At 34.1% G+C, this 22188-nt stretch overlaps 1 protein-coding gene across 1 annotated transcript; it reads left to right on the top strand.

Moving 5' to 3' along the window:
* Nucleotides 1–15753: 15753 nt before the first annotated feature.
* LOC132185729 (thermospermine synthase ACL5) lies at nt 15754–19172 on the top strand. The gene is made up of 10 exons (XM_059599502.2): nt 15754–16129; nt 16767–16833; nt 16923–17017; nt 17127–17229; nt 17765–17853; nt 17944–18100; nt 18415–18490; nt 18585–18643; nt 18756–18892; nt 18989–19172. The coding sequence occupies exons 1-10, from the start codon at nt 15987–15989 to the stop codon at nt 19080–19082; spliced, it is 1020 nt and encodes a 339-aa protein (XP_059455485.1). The 5' UTR covers nt 15754–15986; the 3' UTR covers nt 19083–19172.
* Nucleotides 19173–22188: the final 3016 nt, after the last annotated feature.

The following is a 22188-nucleotide window of genomic DNA, read 5'->3' as shown; positions in this document are numbered from 1 at the left end:
AGATTAGTATATGAAATAGAAATACATATAAAAAAACAATTTCATGACTAGAAGTCTAGAAGAGTACATCGTGAAGAAAGTAGAAGGCGACAGATATTAGTTAAATACATGGATTAAATATAATCAAATAATCACGTATATTATCAACTTAAACCAATCAAAAGTCAATATTTATTAGTTTCAGTTATTTATAAGTAATATATTTTTAAAAGCTTTTGGTTGGTATGTTAGCCTGTCAGGCTAGGTTGGGTTTAGGGTCCAAGGCTGAGTCTTCGAGCCGGAATAGATACAGTCCAATCTGGCAAGGTATATGGGAGTTAAAAATGGTAAATGCGAGTAAAAACTTCATGTGGAGTGCGTGTCACGATCTATTACCGACATGGGACAATCTAGTTCAGAAGAAAATTGCTATTGATCTCATGTGTCTGATATGTGGGTTAGAAGCCGAAACTACTTTCCATAAACGTACTATGGGCTTGTCCATCCTCGATGGACGTACGGAGTGGAGGTTTACAGATTTTCCAGAAATTCATCCCACAAGCTCCTGATTTTCTGCTATTGGCGGAGAAATTATATCAGAAAAGGGAAGGAGAAGAGTGTATTATTTTTGTGGAAACAACAAGAAAAATTTGGTTTCACAGGAACAGGTGGATTCATGAAAGTTTATTCACTCCTCCAAATGAACACTACAAAATAACTATTTTTTCTTGACTACCGTTTTCTGACATGTCATGATGTCTGACACATCAGAAAACTTTTCTGACGTGGCCTTTCTGACGTGTGTTGAAGGTTAGAAACGTAGGAGTCAATAAATTTTTTTTACTGACATGTTACTGCTTAGCACGTCAAAAGTTACTAACGTGTTACTGTTTGCCATGTCAGAAAATTTTCTGACGTGGTTCTTTTCCCACGTCAAAAAATTTTCTGGCGTGGTAATGTTTACCTCGTTAGAAATTTTTACCACGTCATAAACGTTTTTGACGTGGGAAAAGTACCACGTCAGAAAATTTTCTGACGTGGGAGAAGAACGACATCAGAAAATTAAGTCATCGATCAAGGGAATTTTTTTTTTCTTTTTTTTTTTTGTTTCATTCGTTTAGGGTCAATTTATTGAAAAATAAAAAATAAATTAAAAAATAAAATTGTGGGGCCCACAACTTGACTTGAGATATTCAAGGCACCAAACAACAAAAAATAATATTTATTCATGTAAAATCTAAAGAATAATTTAGAACACCTCCCATTGATGGAGACTTAAAAAGAGGAATTAACAAAGAAAGTTTACAATTCGTATTATAGAACTTTCACATTAGAGCTAGAATTTTCGTACTTATTGTTAGGTTAATTATATGTCCCACATTGTATTGTGGTAATTGTATTTTTTTTTAAGTAAATGTATTACGAATTCACATTGGTTTATTGTATGTACGGTTAGGTTTACTGACTTCTACATATAGGCTCCTTCTTTATATATTTTAACAAACAATTTAAAACATAAAACATTTTTCAAATATGGGTTCGTGCATCAAAACCACTTTTTTAAACCAAAAAAAAAAAAAAAAAAAAAAAAATCTAAAAGCATGTATGTTCAAGTACCTTTAACACACAAATTGAGTGACTTTTCAATAAATAATTAATATTTGAAATTTCTCTACTTACAATGAGAGACTATTTGATTTGATTTTTTTTAAAAAAAAAAACAAAAATCTCTTTTAGTATAACAGTAGTATGTGCATTGAATGTGATGAATAATAAAAGGATCACATGCAAGGAAAGAGATTTTGTTGAAGGCAGTTGTGCAAGCCATACCTATGTACACTATAAGTGTTTTCTAGCTACCAAAAACGCTATGCAATGAGATTAATTTTATGATGGCCAAGTTTTGGTGGGGGCATAAGAAGAATGACAAAAAAGTGGCTTGGATGAGCTGGGGGAATATAGGGAAAGCTAAGGAGGTAGGAGGAATGGATTTTCGGGACTTAGAATGCTTCAATACTGCTTTGCTTGCAAAACAAGGGTGGCGACTAATTCAAAATCCAGATTCACTTGTGGCAAAAATCCTAAAAGAGAAATACCATCCCAATGGTACGTTCCTAGACTCTCCGTTAAGCAAAAGACCCTCTTATGTGTGGCGGAGTATTTGGAATGCGAAATTGTTGCTTAGCGAAGGGTTGGTGTGGAGGGTGGGGAGTGGGGAGTGGGAGGAATATAAAAATCTGGGGTGATAAGTGGTTGTCATCTAGGACGACATATGCTATTCAAACTCCAGTTCATAGGTTGGATTCTGAAGCTAAAGTCTGTGATTTAATTGATCAGAATTTGCTAGGGGTGCAAAGGCGGTTACGGTTAGCGGTTAGTGGCAATAACCGCTAACCGTAACCGCCCTAGCGGTTAGTAAATTTCACTAACCGCAACCGCTAACCGCCTAACGGTTAGCGGTTAGCGGTTAACCGCCGGTTAGCGGTTAGCGAAATAGATAACCGCCCGCTAACCGCTTTTTTAAAATTGGGCTTTTTTTTTTTTGCTTTCTTTAGGGCTTTTTGAGCTTTTTTTTACCCTCATTTTTTTTTTTTCTTGTATTTTTAATATCTTATTGGGCCCAATATAATCCAAAACCCATTCCGATCATACCCCAATAATCAACAAATACACAATAAATGACCCAAAATCATTGGAAATAATTGTAAAATAGTAGGAAATCAAAAATCAAAGTAGCTCGGGAAAAACTCCAAGAAAATGAACCCAAAATCACTGACCTTGGCTGTCTAATTTGAGAAAAAAACTACCCAGTATTTTCGTTGAGCCGATCATGAGCAGCGGGTGAGTTTGAGAGAGTTGAGACTTAAGAGAGGCTGCTCAGCAACTTTGAGTGATTTTGAGATTTCGTGAGATTTAGGGTTGGAAGAAAGAGATGAATATATACAGGTGCAAAACGATGTAGTTTTGCCTTCTATATAATTTTTTTTTTTTAAAAAAAAAGGTTGAAGGATAAAACTATTAACTATCAATGATTCAATTTTAAAAAAATTGTTACTAATGGTTCAAAAAATTCAAAATTGCTCAAAAAATGGTTAATTTTTTTTTTTTTTTAAAAAAAATGGTTAAATTTCTTTTTCTAAAAAATGTTCAAAAAATACATTAATACTTCAATTGTAATTATAAGTGACACATTGTTGAATCTAATGTCAATTACTTAATTTGATATTATATAATCATATAGTCTCATTAAATTATACCATATGATTCACATGATTAATTATTTAAATTCTTATCATATTTACTTATAATCTTTTTTCTTTGAATTGAACTTAATATCTAATGGTAAATGGTAATGTTCAAACTCCTAAATTCTAAATTCCTAAAGTATCTAATAATGCTTTAATTAAATTGTAGACTTGTAGTTATAAATAATATATTGTTTAATTCAATTGAATCAATTGTGATTATCATTGTACATGAATCATATGATTAACTTGTAAACTTATGACTTATGAGTTATGTCATATTATATATGTATTATTTATTATTATATAATCATATGATTTAATGATCAAGTCATCATGTGATATAATCATATCAATTACAGTGATAATATATAAATTACTAAAATTGTAATGATAATACATTAATATTTAAATTGTGTTTATAAGTAACACATTGATCATTGTTTAATCCAATGTCAATTACTTAATTTGATATTATACGAATCATATCATCATTGTACATTAATAATATGATTCACTTGAAGTCTTGAATAAAGTATTTGAATTGTCATCGAATCATATGATTAAGTATTGATATTATACATTTATATTATTCATATGCATATGTAGACTTATATAGACTTATAACATATATAGACTTATAAGTTTATAATATACATTGAAAATAAATCTCTAGATATTTAATTGTTGTATTAGTATGAATTGGTATACTTATGAGTTATGTCATATTATATATGTACAATTTGTTATTATATAATCAAATGATTTAATGATCAATCTCATGTGATATAATCATATAAATGATAATATAATATATTAATACTCAAATTGTGATTTAATTATTTTTAAAAAAAATTGTGATTTAATGATCAAGTGATTATGTTATATGTATAAATATTTTTATAATTATAATTATAAAAATATATTATATAAAAAGGCGGTTAGCGGTTAGCGGTTACGGTTAGTAAACCCAATAACCGCTAACCGCTAGACGGTTATAGCGGTTAATACGGTTAAGCGATTAGAGCGGTTAGCGGTTAACGGTTAGCGGGCGGTTTTTAACCGCCCGCCTTTGCACCCCTAGAATTTGCAATGGTGGAACATCCCTCTCATCCGGGAGATATTTATGGAAGAGGAGGTTGAAATGATATGTAGCATGGCTATTTGTCCACGTACGCAAAAAGACCGAGTAGTGTGGGTGGGAAATAAGAACGGTATTTTCTCGGTGCGTAGTGCATACCACCTGGCTAAGGAATTAAGAGATTAGAGAAGCAAGTGGAGGCTCAATGGTTGACTACTTGACACTTTTATGGAAGCAAATATGGCGGATTCATGGACCGAGAGTGGTCCAACTGTTTTTGTGGCAAGCATGCAACAATATTCTTCCAACAAAGGAGAATCTTTTCAAAAGGAAAATTACAAGTGACCCGTTGTGCCCGGTGTGCAGTTTGGAGGTGGAGATGGTGGGTCATGCACTGTGGAGTTGCCCGGCAGCACAAAATGTTTGGCTGGAGTGTAATGCACGTATTCAAAAAAGCAGTTGTGAAGAGGACGATTTTAGCAATATTTTGTTGAAGTTGTTTGATAGGGTTGGAGGTGACAGATTTCGATATGGTAGCTTCCACAGCCCAGCAAATATGGTTGAAGCGGAACAAAATGGTGTTTGAAGGAGAGTTTACCCACCTAAAGAAAGTCTTCCAAATTGTTGGTGATCAATTGGAATTCCATCTACAAGTGACGCAAGGGGCAAAGGTTGAGACGAGGATAAGTAGTCATCAAGGTATTGAGAAGTGGACACCACCACCTAGAGGGAAGTTGAAGCTCAACTGGGACGCAGCTATTGATAAACAAAAAAGATGATGGGCGTCGGAGTTGTGGTTCGGGATCATTCAGGCGGTGTGGTAGCCACACAATGCACGACGAGACCCTATATCTGTGACCCAGTGGTTGCGAAAGCAATGGCGGTATGGACAGCTACGGCTTTGATAGGACAGCTAGGAATCGAGGATCCCATTCTTGAGGAGGACTCTCTCGAGGTGGTGGAGGCATTCAGGAGAGAGGAGTGAAGCTGGACCAGGTATGGGCTTATCTTGGAAGAAACCAAGGAATTGCTCCTTGGGTGTCATTCGTGGGAGATTCGCCATGTTCGGCGAACTGCCAATGTAGTGGCACATAGGGTAGCTAAAATAGCAATTTCTCTTAATGTAAGTCAGCTTTAGTTAACAACGACCCCCCCTTGCATTAGGAATATTGTAATGGCCGAATCAATTATTTTTTAGTAATGAAATCTTTCAGTTTTCCCTCAAAAATAATAAAAGGATCACATTGAAGGAAATATATTACAATTTAAAAAAAAAAAAGGAAATAAATAAGTCTTAATATTTTAGTATGTGAGTTTTTTGTACAATAATAAATCAAATTGAAGCTCATCTCCCTTTCAATTTGAACATAAAATATGGATCTCCTATAAATTCTTAAAATATAAATATTTAATTACACAAATGGGTGAGACTGGCTGCCTCATGCGTGCTCGTCGAACGCGTACGTAATTCGTGCCAATTTTCACTTTCTTTAATATGAATCCACTTTCTTTACTCGTTTACTTTAAATTATTATTTATTTTAAAAGTTTTATTAGATAAAAATTGATGAATTTTAATAATTAAAATGGAAGGTAAATAACAGAAATAGAGATAAGTTCAAATTCAAAACATTTGATCTGATATCATATTAAATTATCATTTATCTTAAAAGCTTAAGCCGATAAAAATTAATAAATTTAACTATTTAATTAATATTTTACTGATTTGCTCTTCTTATTGGACATAACAACTAAAGTGAAGTGATTTCCATGTTAAAAGATGAGTATGTTTGTTTGATTCTTTACGTGTTATATCAAATAGTTTAGTATTGTTAGAGCATTCACATCCCCCTCCATAAGTATTTAGCTAAAAAAACATATTTTTTTTATTTTAGCTATCAACTTTTTCAAATCCCCTACATCCGGCTCAACATTTTAACTATTCACTTTTACTTTTCTATTTAAAATTTATTTTTTTTATCTACTTTTCATATTCTCAAAGAAGAGAGAAGCAAGATTCATTTTATTATTAATATAAATAAGGATTTGTTGAACTAGCAGCTCACAAATCCTTATTCTTAAGGAAGAGAGAAGCAAGATTTCTTTTATTATTAATGTAAATAAGGATTTGTTGAGCTAGCAGCTCACAAATCTTTAGTCATTTTATTGAGCCTGATGTTGTGCTTATGCATTTTTTGTTACATTGCTAGTTAAAATAACTAAAATCTAATTTGTTGAGGCCAATGTGAATGCTCAAAAGATTGAGGGATGTGACTTTGAGATAGTAGTTATCTCAATCTCTTCTGCTTATAATTTTATAATGCTTTTAAAACTACAATTCTAAAATATATATATATATATATATATATATATATATATATATATAGAAGGGGGGTAAAAGGATATAAAATTAAGATTGTTATATGAAATACATATAAAAGCAAGTTCATGAGTCGAGTATAGAAGAAAGTAAATAGCGATAGATATTAGTTAAGAGATTTCATTTTATAAGGATATGGTGTAAAATTTTATTTTATAGTTTTTAATAAAAATTTGACACATTAAGTAACAATACTAAATGCAATAGAGATAAAAATATCGTATTTTTAATTCAAATCAATCTCATACACTTTTTTATTCATTCTAATCCAACGTTCACCACCCACTCATAACCTCCGACCTCCCGACACCGGAATTTCTAAAACCAACCAAGATAGTGATTCCAGAGATTTTGTCTCAATGAGTATTTGTCAAGATAAATAAAATTATTTGGTGTAAAAAGTTATATTATTTTTTGCCAGTATTTCAAGCTTAGGTGTTTACTTCTTATTCGATGATGCAAAACACTCAATTTACACCTAGACCCGATTGAAGTTATTCTCTAAGTTTAAATACATGGATTAAGCATAATCAAATAATCACGTATATTATCAGCTAAAAACTAATAGGAATTCAATATTTAGTTTCAGTTATTTATAAAATTAACATATTTTTTAAAGCTTTCGGCCGGTATATGTCCGGCTAGGGGTTGGGCTTATCGGGTTTATAAGGTGCAATAGACTGGGTTCGAGCTATAACAACTTTAACATTAAGCCTGCCCATATTTTTATTTTTATTTTTATAGAGCCCATATTTATTTTGGGTTGAAAATTTTCAACCCAAAGTCCTGATTGGGCTCGGATTGGTCTGCACTAACATGTCCAAATCACACAACCTAAAAGGAACAACATAATGAGGCAAAGTTTAACGGCCAGGATTTGAAACGAATGGAGGATTAGGCAAGACCCACTACATTTGATTGGCCCAACAGTTGAGGACGTGAGCTTTGGTTAGGCACACAGTTGTATCGCACTACAGGTTCCTTGTGAATTGATATAACAGGCTAAGTGTCATTTACCATGATAGCCGCAAAACAATAAATTTATTCATCAAATTTTATTGTTTAATTTTCCACTAACGTGACACTATGTGGACATTCATGAGAACTGTCACGTAAATTTGTAAGGGTATTATAGTAAAAGATATAATATCTCAAACATTTTTTCAAAACTAAACCTTATGCCAAACCTTAATCGGCTAATCCATTTTTTTCTTTTTCTTTTGTTAGGGCACATTTAGTATGTAGAAGTAGATATATCCCTTAAATAGAATGGATACTCCTATAAAATAGTTATTCATTTATTTGGTTGCACATTAGTCTTGTAAATGACTATTCTCCTCAATTGAAGAATAGTTATTCCTCGAAGAACATAATAGATTTTTCATACACACAAAAAAAAAAATCCAATTTTTTATTATTTTCTACAAACCTAAAAGTAAACAACAATAAAATAAATTAAAAACATTCAATGGGTGGCCGGTCACCACGAATGTTCTGTCGCCACCAATTTTTTTTTTTTTTAAAAAAAAAATTGTTTATAAATCTAAGATATTTTAAGAATTTTGATTCAATTCCAATGAGACACGTCACATAACTAAAGAATATGAATGATCATTATATTTCAACTCCTTGTATTCTTAGTAATAGTCATTCTCATTTTATGTACCAAACGTACCTTTAACTTTTTTTGCTAGTTAGGATACCTTTTATGAGGTTCCACAATGTTAACCATGCTATATATTAGTCCGTTAGACTGGGAGTTCTCCAATCTCTAATATAATTAAGGACGATTAATGCATGAACAATGAATGGGTCATGGGCCATGGCCCAAAATTTAGGAAATTAGTCTTAGCAAACTCTTCTTGTTCTCCTCTTAAGTCTTAGTTAAGTTGAAATAAGAAGTTTATGGCCATTACACACATGGGCAAAACTTTTAATATGACAAAAATAAAATTGATTCATCTAAAATTAAGAGAGTTAAAACTGAATGCATTTTAAGAATAGTTTACCCCTAAATCGGAGGCCCCTTGGTTCTTCCGATTAAGGTGGGCTTGCTGACCCAAGAAGTAAGGCCTAGATTCTAAAACCCACCAAGGACACCAACCATTAGAAGTGGGTGCAGGATTGGAGCACCACAAAGGACCTCTACCCCTACCACATCACTATAATCATATACTAGTGCACACAAAAATGACAGTTACACGAATATTTAATATTTGTTATTCCCTAGTATCGCATCAAGGGACCGCACTACAAGACACCGGAGGAATGCTCAATACAGTCAAGTTATGTGGAATATAGTTTGTGTCCGACTCGGTTCGATGTTGGAAGTGCTACGGTTTAGATAAATTTTTTTTTTCATAAGCTTAGTCCATAGAGCAAAGGCTTAAGCATATGGGATTCTGACCGGAAGTCATATTTATAGTTGCTCTAACCGTAGGGTTTAGCACATATGTATTATTATTTGACGCCTTCGGTATTGTTTCTCCCGAAATAGTGAACCTCACTGAAACTCTCTGGAAGGAGCTCTTGAATTACATAAATCTCTATATTTAGTGATTATTTATTGTTTTGTTCTTATTTTTCGCTCCTCATCGGTTCTTACAACATGAGTGTGCCCAACCAAAGGGCGCCACTTGGTTGGGCTGTACTCCAGAAATGGATCCACAATCAATATAAGGAGGAAGGAACCAAAGACAAAGGGAGGGGAGGGTTGGTATTGGCAATGGCCCTCCCACCCCCTCTGTTGAAATATGTTAAGATAGAGTTTGGCCATGTGCAGGAGGCTGCTTATTTATGGAGAAGGTTTTTACTATTAGAAATAAAGAAGCTTCACAACAATTCAATCCAGAATCTTTTGGAGATAAGATATCTGAAGATTTAGATTCAAATGTTTCTGGAAATTCAAATTCAAATGTTTGTTATTCATGTTTTAGATAACATTTCAACAAATCATTGTATTATTTTTCTGGTGTAAAAAGCCATATATTTTGGCTTAGTTTATTTGTAATTATTCTATAAATAGAATTCTAAACCCATAGTTCAAATGGGCTAATTACAATCATCAAAGCCAAATATGACCAACGTATAAATCCATGGCTTCTTCATCCTTCCAATTTAGTTAAACTTGATCGTGATAATCGCATGGTCTAGCGCACTCAAATTGTCCCTTATCTTGAGGAAAATGATTTATTTGGTTATGTCACTGGTGATGTTCCATGTCCACCAAAATTCATTAATTCTGTAGCCACTACATCTTCTCCTTCAGTGTCCATACCCAATCCGGCATATAAATTGTGGTACCAGCACGACAAGCTCATTTTCAGTGCTATTGTTTCCACATTGACAGAAACTATTTTGCCACATGTTTATGGCAATAAAACTTCTCGCGAAGTTTGGGTTTTGCTAGAGAAGATATTTGCCTCTAGTTGCTCGCCTTTCTTCTGTGCGTGCTCTATTGGCTGTTGCAGGCTCTCGACATTGGTTACTGTGTCAAATGGATGTAAAAAATGCATTCCTTATTGGTGATTTAAGTGAAGAAGTCTATATGCAGCCACCTCTTTGATTATTTCATCCTACAAACAAGATTTGTCATCTTTGTCGAGCTCTATATGGACTTAAGCAAGCACCTCGAGCATGGTTTGAGGCAAGGAGGTGGCGGTGTCTTGGCGCGTGGATCTGACGCGCGAAACTTCAAGCAGCGCATGGTGGCACGTGCAGCAGTGGATGAAGGATCTGGCACATGTTTTGGAATCAGCGGGATGAGATCTATCGAATGGTGCCCGAATCAAAGGGAACGAACCACCATGGCAGCCTGTGGCAGGGTGGCAGTGGCAGAACAGCCGGGACTTTGGGCAGCGCATGAGGGAGCGTCTGAACTCCGCCGAAGCTGTGTACGGGGGCTCTGGAACAGTCGTCTTCCGAGGTTTCTAGCGGTATATTGAGCCGCTGAAAACTATAAGAGGAAGAAAAAAAAAAAACCGAAAAAGGATAGAGTGAGATATTCACCGGAGAACACTAGCAGTGCTGGAAAAAAAATTTAGATGCAGAAAGAAAAATTTGATGGTGATTCAGAACCTGTGCTCTAATACTATGTTGAAAATAAGGTTGTATATTGAATCACACTCTATAATGTATAGAAGAGGCCTATATATATAGGCTAATAATATAGACCCAGTAGAATAAGGAAATGTAAACCTAGTAAACTTAGAATACCAAAAAAAGTAAATAACCCTAACATAATATTATTAACACGTCCGAATCCAAAGCCCGTCAAATAGCAACTATGAAGAAGAATCGTCTTTCCATTTCTGATTATTTTCAGAAGGCCCAAAATTTAAATCTTCGTAGCCAAGAGATTCTAAATTGAGTTGTTGTGAAGCTTTTTTATTTCTAATACCACAACTATGCCTCTCAAGTTCGCTTGTGGAGGACCGGAGGTGGGTATGGAGGGCACATGGCTCTATATGGAGGGGTTAACCTTTATGGCTGTGGCGGTTGTTTGAGAGAGAGAGAGAGAGGTAGAAAAGATAGAGAAATTGGAACTGTATTGGAGGGGAAAAAAAAAAAAAAAAAGTTAACTATATTTATTTTCTCTATCAATCATAATTTTTTTTTTTTTTTTTCAAAATGCTTTAGTTGCACTCTTATCTTAATATATATCTCATTTAGACTTTATCCCTTATGATAAAAAATTTGACTCCGGCCGGCAAAGAATTAACCACCATAGTAGGTATAATTATGATCCTTTGTTAGTTCTATTTTTCCCATTTTCTCCTTAAAATAAGTAATAAAAAAAAAATATGAGTCACTAATTTAAACATCGGAATATTTTTTACCGGCACTCTTTGCTCATTTTCTATCTATTTTGTAAGTATCTTGGGCTAATCCTTTGGCATGCAGTCAAGTGTGGAAACAAAGAATATATCTTGCTCTAGCTTTAAATGAAACAAGAATTGGTTGGAGATTATGTTTGGCACAATCGACATGTATGGTGCCCTTGATGGTGCACCACCAAAGGGGCAATATTATCCGATGATCGAAGTCGTCCGGAGATGGGCCTACGTTGTCGTGGATCGGCGAATAGGCAAAGTAATTGTAATGATTGGGTGGATGTTGCCATGGGTTTTTTGGTGTTGGATTTGGGTGGGCTGCATGCTGGAAATGGTGGCACTAGTGTCGGATTGGGCAGCTAGAGGTGCTTGCTATATTGGTGGGGTCCGATCTTCCTTGTGCAGACTTATGTTGCGTTCGGTGAAAATGCCCTCTGGTTGTTGGAGAGTGGCCATTATACCTCCTCCCACTAATTAGTCAGCGCCCACTGACAAGTGGATAATTAGTAATTTCTCTTTCTCTAATTAACTAGTTAGTTGGACACCAGAAAAATTGTTTCTACTATCACTTTCATCATCAGGATTTCAGAATTCAGATAAATGCTACAAAATTATTAGTTTTTCAAGAAAATATATATGTTATTCTCAACAACAACGACAGCAAAAAAATTTTATAGCTAGGTCGAATCTATCTATATATGAAAAGAAATAGAAAGATACTGCAAGGGTGAGGTACTAGCTAGCTACTCGATCTGTCTGCGCCAAAGGTGAAAGGACTATATATATTATTGACTTTATTGTTGTGGAAGCCACAGCAGCGTTGAGAGCTGCATTTTTTTGTTGAGAGAGAAGGCACCAACGGGTGGAGTTGAAAGGAGATGCCATTTAGATATATAGTGCAAGCTCTGCGAAAAGAAGATTGAAATTGGAGTTTAAATACGGCTTAATTATCTAATTGAGGAGGCTCAAGGGGTCTTAAGCTATTTACAACGGTGAAAGATCTTTCATGTTGGGCGATTCGTGAATGTGGCGGTCCACTGTCTTGCGAATGAAGCGTTATCTTTTAGGGAAGAACATGTTTGTCTTGACAAAGTTTTCCAGTATATTTGTGATATTATTTTTGTTGAGCGATGTGCCTAAATTGCCTTATTAATCAAATTCTGCTCAATTCCTTAAAAGAAAAAAAAATTATAATTATAATAAAATAAATAAATAAATCCAATATATCAATGGGATTTTTAAGTCCTATTAAGTGAAACTTTGACTTGTATTGTAACAATATCTTCCATATTGCCATGAGAAAACAACCAAATAGTGAGTAAGGAATTCCGATGGGCTTGGCTTCTACTTATGATTTTCAAATTTCAATCATCAAGTGTTGGATTTGGTCCTTCTTATTGACATTAGTTGACTCACGTATCTATCCTCATAATTAATTATAATGATGTGTGTGGGATGAAAAATAAAATGTTCATACTAGATAAAGCCTCCAAAAAGCATAACAAAACAAAAAAGTTAGGGTTTTTTTTTTTTTTTCTTTGAGCCCAAAAAAAAAAAAAAAAAAAGGTTAGGTTTTAATTTGCTTAATATGCATTTTTGCATGAGAAGTTAGGTATATATAGCATGTGCATGTAAGTTCCATTTTATAATGAACTTTTAGTATGATAAGAAAATATTAAAAATTGAGTATATATGTTTGTCAATATATTTAGTTTGGAAGTATTTTTTATTTGAAAAAATGTTATGATATATATATATATATATATATATATATATTATGTGTTTTAAATTGTTTGTTAATGTCTTTTGTCTTGTATTGATAACAAAAAAACAAAGTCTATCCTTAAAGCACATAACCTCATGTTTGCGAATAGTACTTCCTTATATATAAAAATATTATGTGTTTTGAATTATTTGTTAATGTCTTTTTTACACATTTTTTTTATTAATTTTTTATTTATTTATTAAGTGATTAATATAAAAAAAAAAATTATTTAAAATTTGTCACATTAACAAATAAAGAGTGAGTGTGATAGCAAGAGTTAAAAATAGCATCACTCAAATTAGAAATATGATATGATGCATGTTTATTAGTGCGTCCAGACAGGTCTCACTTTGAGGATATACAGTGGAAGGCGCTAATGGTGTGTATCCGTCGGCCGTGGCCCACAATATAAGCAACTATCTATCCAAGTCTATCGCCCTTGTCCAATTGTCGTCAAACGTTCCTAAGGTTTTAACAACGGTGATGGTGAAAATGACAATAAATATATATATATATATATATATATATTATATATATATATATATATATATTCGAGCTAATTGTCAATTACATTTAATTTTCTATTTTAAATTATGATTTTATTTGTATAATATTTAATTTGATTAGGACTTTATTTCTTTTCTTTATTAAGATTAGATTTGCTTTAATTATTTTACTTTCTTTATTATGATTAAGTTTACTATTATTACTATGAGTAGGTTTACTATTACTATTATGATTAGGTTTACTTTCTCTACAAGTAATTTTCTTCTATAAATAGGCTATTTTGTAATGTAATTAAATCAATTGAATTATTATAAAATCAAATAATTTCACTCGAAACTTTGTGGAGTTTGTATTCTTTTCTCAACCTGTAGGTTTGAGCTTATATATCTTTGGGTAGAAGATGAAGACGTTTCTCTTTGCAGAATCAAAGACGTTTCTCTTTGCAGAATCAAAGACGTTACTCTTTGGTTAGTTACTTTAGTCTTCCGTTACATCAAATATACTACAACTAGATACAACTAAATATGAATTCAGTGAATTAGGGTGAAGGAATTTGACTTGTTTAATTAAATGGATCTTATATATTCATTTCTTAACACGATTCGAACTTTACAGCCAACATAAGGACAGATAATTTTTTATACCACCACGATAATAACCAAACGCAAAATTATCGAGTTATAATTGAGAGTTTTGACTCATTTAATTAAATGAATTGATCAAGTTATATTAATTTTATAGCCGTATCAAAATAGGACACGCGAATACGGACCGTCAAACACTAGGTTGAAAGAAAGGTCAAAATCAGTCATATTTGGTGCCCCATAGAATGAGTCTTAATCAATCTTGTTACATCTTTTGGTCACTTAAAGCTTGTTATCTGTAATGATTTAAAAGAGGTCATGATCAAGAGAAGGGCAGAGAAGAAGTAAAAGATCAAAGGGAACAGAACAGTGAAGCAAAGAGGAATCGCTTTCAGGGCCATTATCACTTTCCAATCCATTATCACCCCAAAAACCCTACAACGATGATTGCTTTGTATTCATATAAATGGTTGGCGTGCATGAACAAGAACACCACTCCTCCTAATGAGCCCCCCTCCTTGTCCACCCATGGTCCAGAGGGAACATCATGCTGATGCCAACCTTACATCATAATCCGAACCATGCCTCCGGGTGGGTCCCCACAAAGTGGATCACAAGATGGGATCCTATTCGGACACGTGGCAGATCAGGCAGGATAAAAATAGTGAGCTCAACAGGGGGGGTTATTCTTTGTTTTTATCATGGTGGGGAGGAGGGAGAGAGAGAGAGGATTGATGCTTTCTTTGATGGTGATGGTGATTATGAGTGCGCCTGGCACAGCACGCCCTCCCTCAATCTTTTGAGGCAACAAAGAGAATATGATGATGATTTTTGCAGCACGCTTTCCTCTTCCTCTCTCTCTCTCTCTCTCTCTCTCTCTATACCCAAAGTCTGCACACATTTCTGAAGAAAAAGGAATAACCAAAATTTCCGGTAAATGTCACGGCTTCAATAATCATCCTTTATCCTTTTCCCTCGGCCTCTAATAAAAACTCTTTCTTTCTTTTTTGTTTTGTTTTGTTTTTTTTTTCATATGCATTAATGCCATCGATCTTCGCATCATCCATGCCATGTCTTTGGTTAATTCATGTATGCCATGATCACTTGCACTCCCACTTGTCAAATGCGCATTGGAGAACTCCATATATATTATACATATATATATATAGGTCTCATAGTACTATACATATAGGTATATATCTATATATCTTTAACCCCACCAAATCATACACGTCAAATCACCTCCATGGCTGCGCATGCACATGGCAAATATCATCACGTATGTCCAATACAAAGAATATCGTGGAAAAAAAAGGAAAGAAGGAAGACAACATGGATACAACCACGCGTGCAGATCAACCTTTGAATCTACGCACACCGTATTTTTTACTTCGCGAAAATCCATGAGGATTTTGACTCTTTTCACTCTCGAGCACCCCCACTTCGATAAATCTCCCTACTCATCCTTTTCGATTTCCCTCACACCCCCCCGGCCTCCCCCCATTTATATTGTGCACCAAGCCTTCTATCCTCCCACCACTTCCCTCTCTCTCTCTCTCTCTCTCTATCTCCTTCTCTCTCTCTCTCTGTTGAGTTTCTTTCACTGATAGGAAAATGGGAGATATTTCTTGTTCCAATGGTATTTCCAATGGCAATGGAGTTCATGGGAAAAGCCTTCCACTAAATGGTTATAGGAAGAGCTGTTGGTACGAGGAAGAAATCGAAGAGAATTTGAGATGGTCTTTTGCTCTCAACAGGTATATATCCCATGCATGCAACCTTAGTTATTGTTCTCGTCACAATGGTTTAACTAATGCCAGTTCATTTATTTAGCTTAAGATCAAATAGACATTACTGCAAGGTCCATGTTCGAATATTGTTTCTCTCTTCTCCGGTTATTCAGCTTTCACATTAATTCCCTTGTTAATATCAGTTCACCTTTTTTTGATCGTTTCAATTTTCTTTAGAATATTCGATAAAAAAAAATTAAAAAAAGGAAAGGAAAGAAATGAGCCAATACAGAGAAAAGTTGCATCGACAAAATCATCATGTTGCAGCTTCAAGGGGGGAAAACAATTGCTTACACCTAGTTAATGTAAAATGCCAAGGTCCAAGCTGTCCACTACGTTGATATTCTAGGTTTTGGAGTATTTAATTCATTTGACACTGGGAAGTGGAAACTGCTTTAATGATACACATTAGTGGGAACTATTTTAATAACATCCTTAGCAACGTAAAGTTTTTTAATAAAATAACTAGGTCATGAAAAGGCCAGACAAGATCAAATTAAAAAAATATATATGTCTTGTAATTACAAAGTCTAACACTTCAATCTTTTAGATAATATATATAGTAATCATTAATCCCTTTTTTTTTTCTTTTCTTTTAATGCAGCATATTGCATACAGGAGCTACTCTGTACCAGGACATTGCGCTTTTGGACACAAAGCCCTTTGGAAAGGTTTGTAGCTCATAAGTCATAATATCTAATTTGAAAAAAATATATATATTATTACATTTATATTTAATTAAACATTGTTTTGTGAATAGGCTCTAGTCATTGATGGAAAGCTTCAAAGTGCTGAGACAGATGAATTCATCTACCATGAATCTCTTGTTCATCCAGCACTTCTCCATCATCCAAAGTACCTTTTTTCCTGATATTCTTAGTAGTTGTCATAACTTTTGATTCCTCTTGTTTTACATTGTATTGGAGGGCGTGTTAATTAAGAATGTTCCATTTGATCATTCCAGTCCAAGGACCATCTTTATTATGGGAGGAGGTGAAGGTTCCACAGCAAGAGAAATTCTTAGACATAAGACTGCAGAGAAGGTTACCATGTGTGACATTGATGAGGTAAAACCTCCATACACACTATTGTTTTTATATGTTGGCTTTGTTAAAGTTTGCTTAAAAATCATTAACAAACGACTTTGATCACAAAACACCTCTTAAAGAACGTTATCAAACACCACCGGCCATGATCGTTTTTTGCTTAAAAATACTTTCTAAAGAAAATGAACACCATCATGATATTTGTTTTCCACGTTTTCCGGTGTAATGAGAATATACAATTGTGCTTTTGCTTGTCCTGCTTTCCGCTAGAGCTCCTTTTGTCTTATGTTGTCAGAAAAGACAAGAAACATGCATGTGAAAGCAGCGAAAAGAGACTGTCTTGTCTAGCAAATTTTAATATTTGTCAACCTTTTATTATAAGCATACGACTAAAATGATACTTTACAAGCCCGAGCCGCAAAAAAAATGTGATTAAAGTGACTAAAATGATTCTTTATAATTACAAGCCGCAAAATATGTGATTAAAGTAAAAGGTTATTATTAAAAAAAACACACCCAAGAAGATAACTTGGTAATTTCTTCTTCCATGGAACAGGAGGTGGTGGAATTTTGCAAGTCATACTTGATTGTAAACAGGGAAGCTTTCTGTGATCCAAGACTTGAGCTAATTATCAATGATGCCAGGTTAATCCCTTTCTTCACTTACAAGTTTCTTTTTGTTTCATTATTGTTGCTGTTCCTTTAACCTCTATGAATTCTCGTGGTTTGCTGCAGGGCTGAGCTAGAAAGTAGAGAGGAGGGTTATGATGTGATCATAGGCGACCTGGCCGACCCCATTGAGGGAGGCCCATGTTACAAACTCTACACCAAATCCTTCTATGAGTTTACTATCAAGCCTAGACTCAATCCGGGTGGCATTTTTGTCACACAGGTGTGTCTGTGTAATCATCATATTCGGCTCAATAAATATTTAATTAAATAACACATTTTTTTATTTTAACTACTCATTTTTTCAAATCATTTACTTTCCGCTCAACATTTTATCTATTTAAAATATGCATTATTGGCATTCTTAACCAAAGTAACTAGCTGAATGGAGAGTTTTTTTTGGTGTTCTTTTGTTAATTGGTTAGTCAAAATAACCTTTTGACTTTTTTGACTAATCTAATGTCGGTAAGAGAGAGTTAAAAAAAAAAAACCAACAAACAAACAAATTAACCTGTTTATGTCTTGCAATCTACGTAGGCAGGGCCAGCTGGAATATTCAGCCACACAGAAGTATTCTCTTGCATTTACAACACTTTGAGGCAGGTTTTCAAATGTAAGTAATTACGCATGGATAAGAAAGACAAACATTTTGTCATAATGATATCAGCCGGGTTCACCTTAATTACTTCATTTCTTTTCACGTACAGATGTGGTGCCTTTCTCTGCTCATATTCCTTCTTTCGCTGACACTTGGGGATGGGTGATGGTACGACAAATCAATACCTTCTTTTCTTTTCTTTTCTTTTCTTTTCTTTTTCTCTAGAAAATAGTCTTGTGCACATTGGTGTAAACTAAGAATATATTGTTGAAAATGGCAGGCTTCTGATACTCCTTTTTTGCTGGGTGCTGATGAGTTGGACGTCAGGATGAAGCAGAGGATCAAAGGGGAGAACAGATATCTTGATGGGAAAACATTTTCCTCGGCATCCACTTTGAGCAAAGCCGTGAGGAACTCGTAAGGCTGACTTAATTTGTTTGACTTTGTATCAAAATATACAGATATTATTGTAATTTCATGTTCGATCAACTGAATTGAGAGAACCATTGACAGGCTGGACAACGAGACACATGTGTACACAGAAGGAACAGCAAGGTTCATATATGGACATGGCCATGGCAGTGCCCATAGAAATACTAAAGGGTGAGAATTAAGGGAGCAGAAGGGTGGCCCTATACCAAAGCACAAAGAAAAATGAGACTACTGCAAGTGAACACAAATCTTGGGTTTATTTTATCTATATTTCTATTCCCCTTCTTCTTCTTCTTCTTTTTTTTCTTTTTTTTTTTTTCTTTGCAAGTGTACTTACTTGAAAGGTTTGATATAATGGTAATGGTGGGTCTTTTGTTTGTGATTTTTCTCTTCATAAGTTTTGATTAGCCAACTAATGAATGCTCAAATCACTTATTCTGTGAAAAGCCACCTTCATTGACCTGCACTATTGGGACATCAGTTTGTGCAAATTATGAAAAATATTTTTTAAGAAAAGAAAGAAAGACATTGGGTCATATAGCTAGTACTTCCAGTCCTGCATGCGAAGAAAGGTGAAAAGAAAGCCCATATTTGTATGACAACCAATGTAACACCCCACACTTTCGAGGATATTGGGCTGTAGTTAGGCCTGGTATTGTAGGCTTTAGAGTATGCTAATTTGAGCCTACATTAGATTAGGTTATGGAGAAATAAGAAATCCCAACCCTTTTTGCAACCCACCTCGATCAAGATATCATCAAGTAATTTTTAAAATTTCTTTTTTATCGTTTACAATAAAATAATAATAATAATAATAATTTTTTTTTTTTATTCAATATGGGAGAGGGGAAATGGGGAAATACAACATTAGAGGAACACCATATAATTGTCCTACTTATACTACTTTTTTAAATCTTCATGGAGGTTGTTGATATATTTTCATTAGAAAATAATCGTAAAGAAATACTTTGGCTAATACTTATATAAAAATTATTAGAGGAATTATCCCTAGCCAGAAATTCCCATGAACAAGAAATTCATAGTGTGTTATGAAAATTTCGCCAAAAGGAACTATTATGGAGGATAGCCCAACTGGGCCAATCCTGGCCTTCCCTATGTTACAGATTAAGCCCAACCAAATTGGGTAACACCCTGAATTTTACCCGTCCCTTCAGCCAATGGCCCATACAATTAATCCTCAAGTAATACATTAATTTTTCTGCAAGGTGGTCGGCGTTGCATCACCCGACACCCGTCACCATCGGTCCATCCAACCGTCAGATGGTGTTGCATTTGCATCACAGAACATGCAATAAATCAATTGAAGTGGTCGTGTTTGGCGTGGAACACGTTGGGAAATTGAAATGTGCGCTTTCAATTTTTGAGTTCACTCAACTCGGGGCCCGAACCGTTGGGATATTATTTTGCATTATTGGTGTGAGGAATTCTCCGACTCTCTATAAATCTCAAACCATCGATCGTTATTTATAATTTAGCTTCATTTATAGATGTCCGTGGACGCGCTCAGGCAATGCGATTAAAAAACTACAACGCGCTTCGGAATGTTTCACATGCCTAAAAAGAACTCTTGAAGGTTCTGAGCTAGTCAGAGCTTATGCCGAGTTTTCACACGCTTCCACTTCGAATTTACTCAAATGCCCTCCCTTGTTAGTTTTATTAGTTTATTGAATGCACGACTTTTTAAAATAAACTCTTTATGTATGAGGAAATGCTTACTATAATAAAAGGGAAAGATAGATCTAAAGCATTGTTTTAAAGGATAAATAGTTCAAATTAAAAAGCATTAGATTTGAAGGACCACGTTATATCCTTTCTCTCGAAAGAGGGCAGTGATTGGCAGCATGCGGCGTGCCTCTAATGAAGGACCACATTATATCCTTTCTCTCGAAAGAGGACAGTGATTGGCAGCACGCGGCGTGCGTGGCACGCCCATGCACGCCCGTGCAAATTTAAATAAAAAAATAAAAAATAAAAAATAAAAAAAATTTGCACGCGGCGTGCACCCCTCAAAAGAATATGTGGGTTTTATCCCAAAGGAAAAAATAAGGAAACATTCTGAAAATAATATGAAAGGAATGCTAATTAGCAACTTGAGACAATTAGATTAAATTTAATTATAGCCATTTAGCCCTGATACCTTCAGCTTTCTAAACTATTCATTCCCGCAATAATAGAGAATCTCTTAGAGTATCTATAAAAAAAGTAGTAGCTAAAATAGAAATTTACACCTTTTTAGTAAATATTTTAGTTATTATTATTGAAAACGCTTTTAAAAGCTTAACATGATAAAAACAGAGTGTTTAAAGCTACATCAATTTTGGAGGGTCACAAATATGAATATAAATAGGACTTCTATTATGTATGAGTAATGGTAAATGTCATTCAAATGTCCCTCTTGTGTTCTTTTAAAATTGACGTGGCTTTAAAATTATTATTGGATCAAATATGATTTTAAAGTCACATCAATTTTAGAAAGACATAAGAGAAGTATAAAGAGAACTTCTACATTACTCACTATATACTTTTCAAAAAATTTACTAAACAAGAAAAAAATATTTTCTCAAATATCAACTCCACCAAAATCACTTTTGAACTTTGTATTATATCAAAATCGTCTTAAAATGAAAACACGAAAATTACTTTTAAAAATAATTAACAAAATATTCATAATTTATTCAAAATATTTAAAGTAATATTATACATCATACTTTCGCATCAAAGTCTATGTAGCGTGGTTCTCATAATATTTAATGCATGAAAAATAATTTTTTTGTTGGAAGAGCCTAGCCACAAAAGAACAATTATTTAATAAAATATAATATAATTTATTTATCTAATAATTAATCTATTAAATTTATAAAATAAGACAAAAAAAAATATTTAAGTAAATCATTTATCTAATTTAATAATACTACTCAATCATTTAATATGGGCACCAAGAAAAATAAAAATAGCATTATTGCATTCAAGGACATAACTAGCTGACACAGAGACCTCCATTTTTTGTCTGTAATCCAAACTGCGATATAATAGGAAATAGGTGGGTCTTGTGCCGGGGCAATTATCGTCCAACAGAAACAATGGTCTATATCTGGCGTGTGGGGCCCACAATCTACTCAGCTCCCAATCTCCTTCGCTCGACTCAAAGTAAGCCTACCTGAGTCAGCAGCATCTTATCCGTCCACGTCTTTGTCACTCTCCCTCTGTCCTCTCCTATAAATATCTGTTCTCTCCGCATTTCCAAAAGCCCGCAACTCTGA

The sequence above is a fragment of the Corylus avellana genome, chromosome 2 (assembly GCF_965113065.1).
Source record: "Corylus avellana chromosome 2, dhCorAvel1.hap1.2, whole genome shotgun sequence".
NCBI classification, from domain to species: Eukaryota; Viridiplantae; Streptophyta; class Magnoliopsida; order Fagales; family Betulaceae; genus Corylus; species Corylus avellana.
The sequence above is the reverse complement of the archived record's forward strand: the minus strand, read 5'-3'. Positions and strand labels throughout refer to the sequence as shown.

Excerpts from the sequence above, each read along its gene's own strand:
- LOC132185729 (XM_059599502.2), top strand. The coding sequence starts at position 15,987 with ATGGGAGATATTTCTTGTTCCAATGGTATTTCCAATGGCAATGGAGTT. Across the intron at positions 16,834-16,922 it reads ACACAAAGCCCTTTGGAAAG|GCTCTAGTCATTGATGGAAA; the intron begins GTTTGTAGCTCA and ends TTTTGTGAATAG. Across the intron at positions 18,893-18,988 it reads AGCAAAGCCGTGAGGAACTC|GCTGGACAACGAGACACATG; the intron begins GTAAGGCTGACT and ends AACCATTGACAG.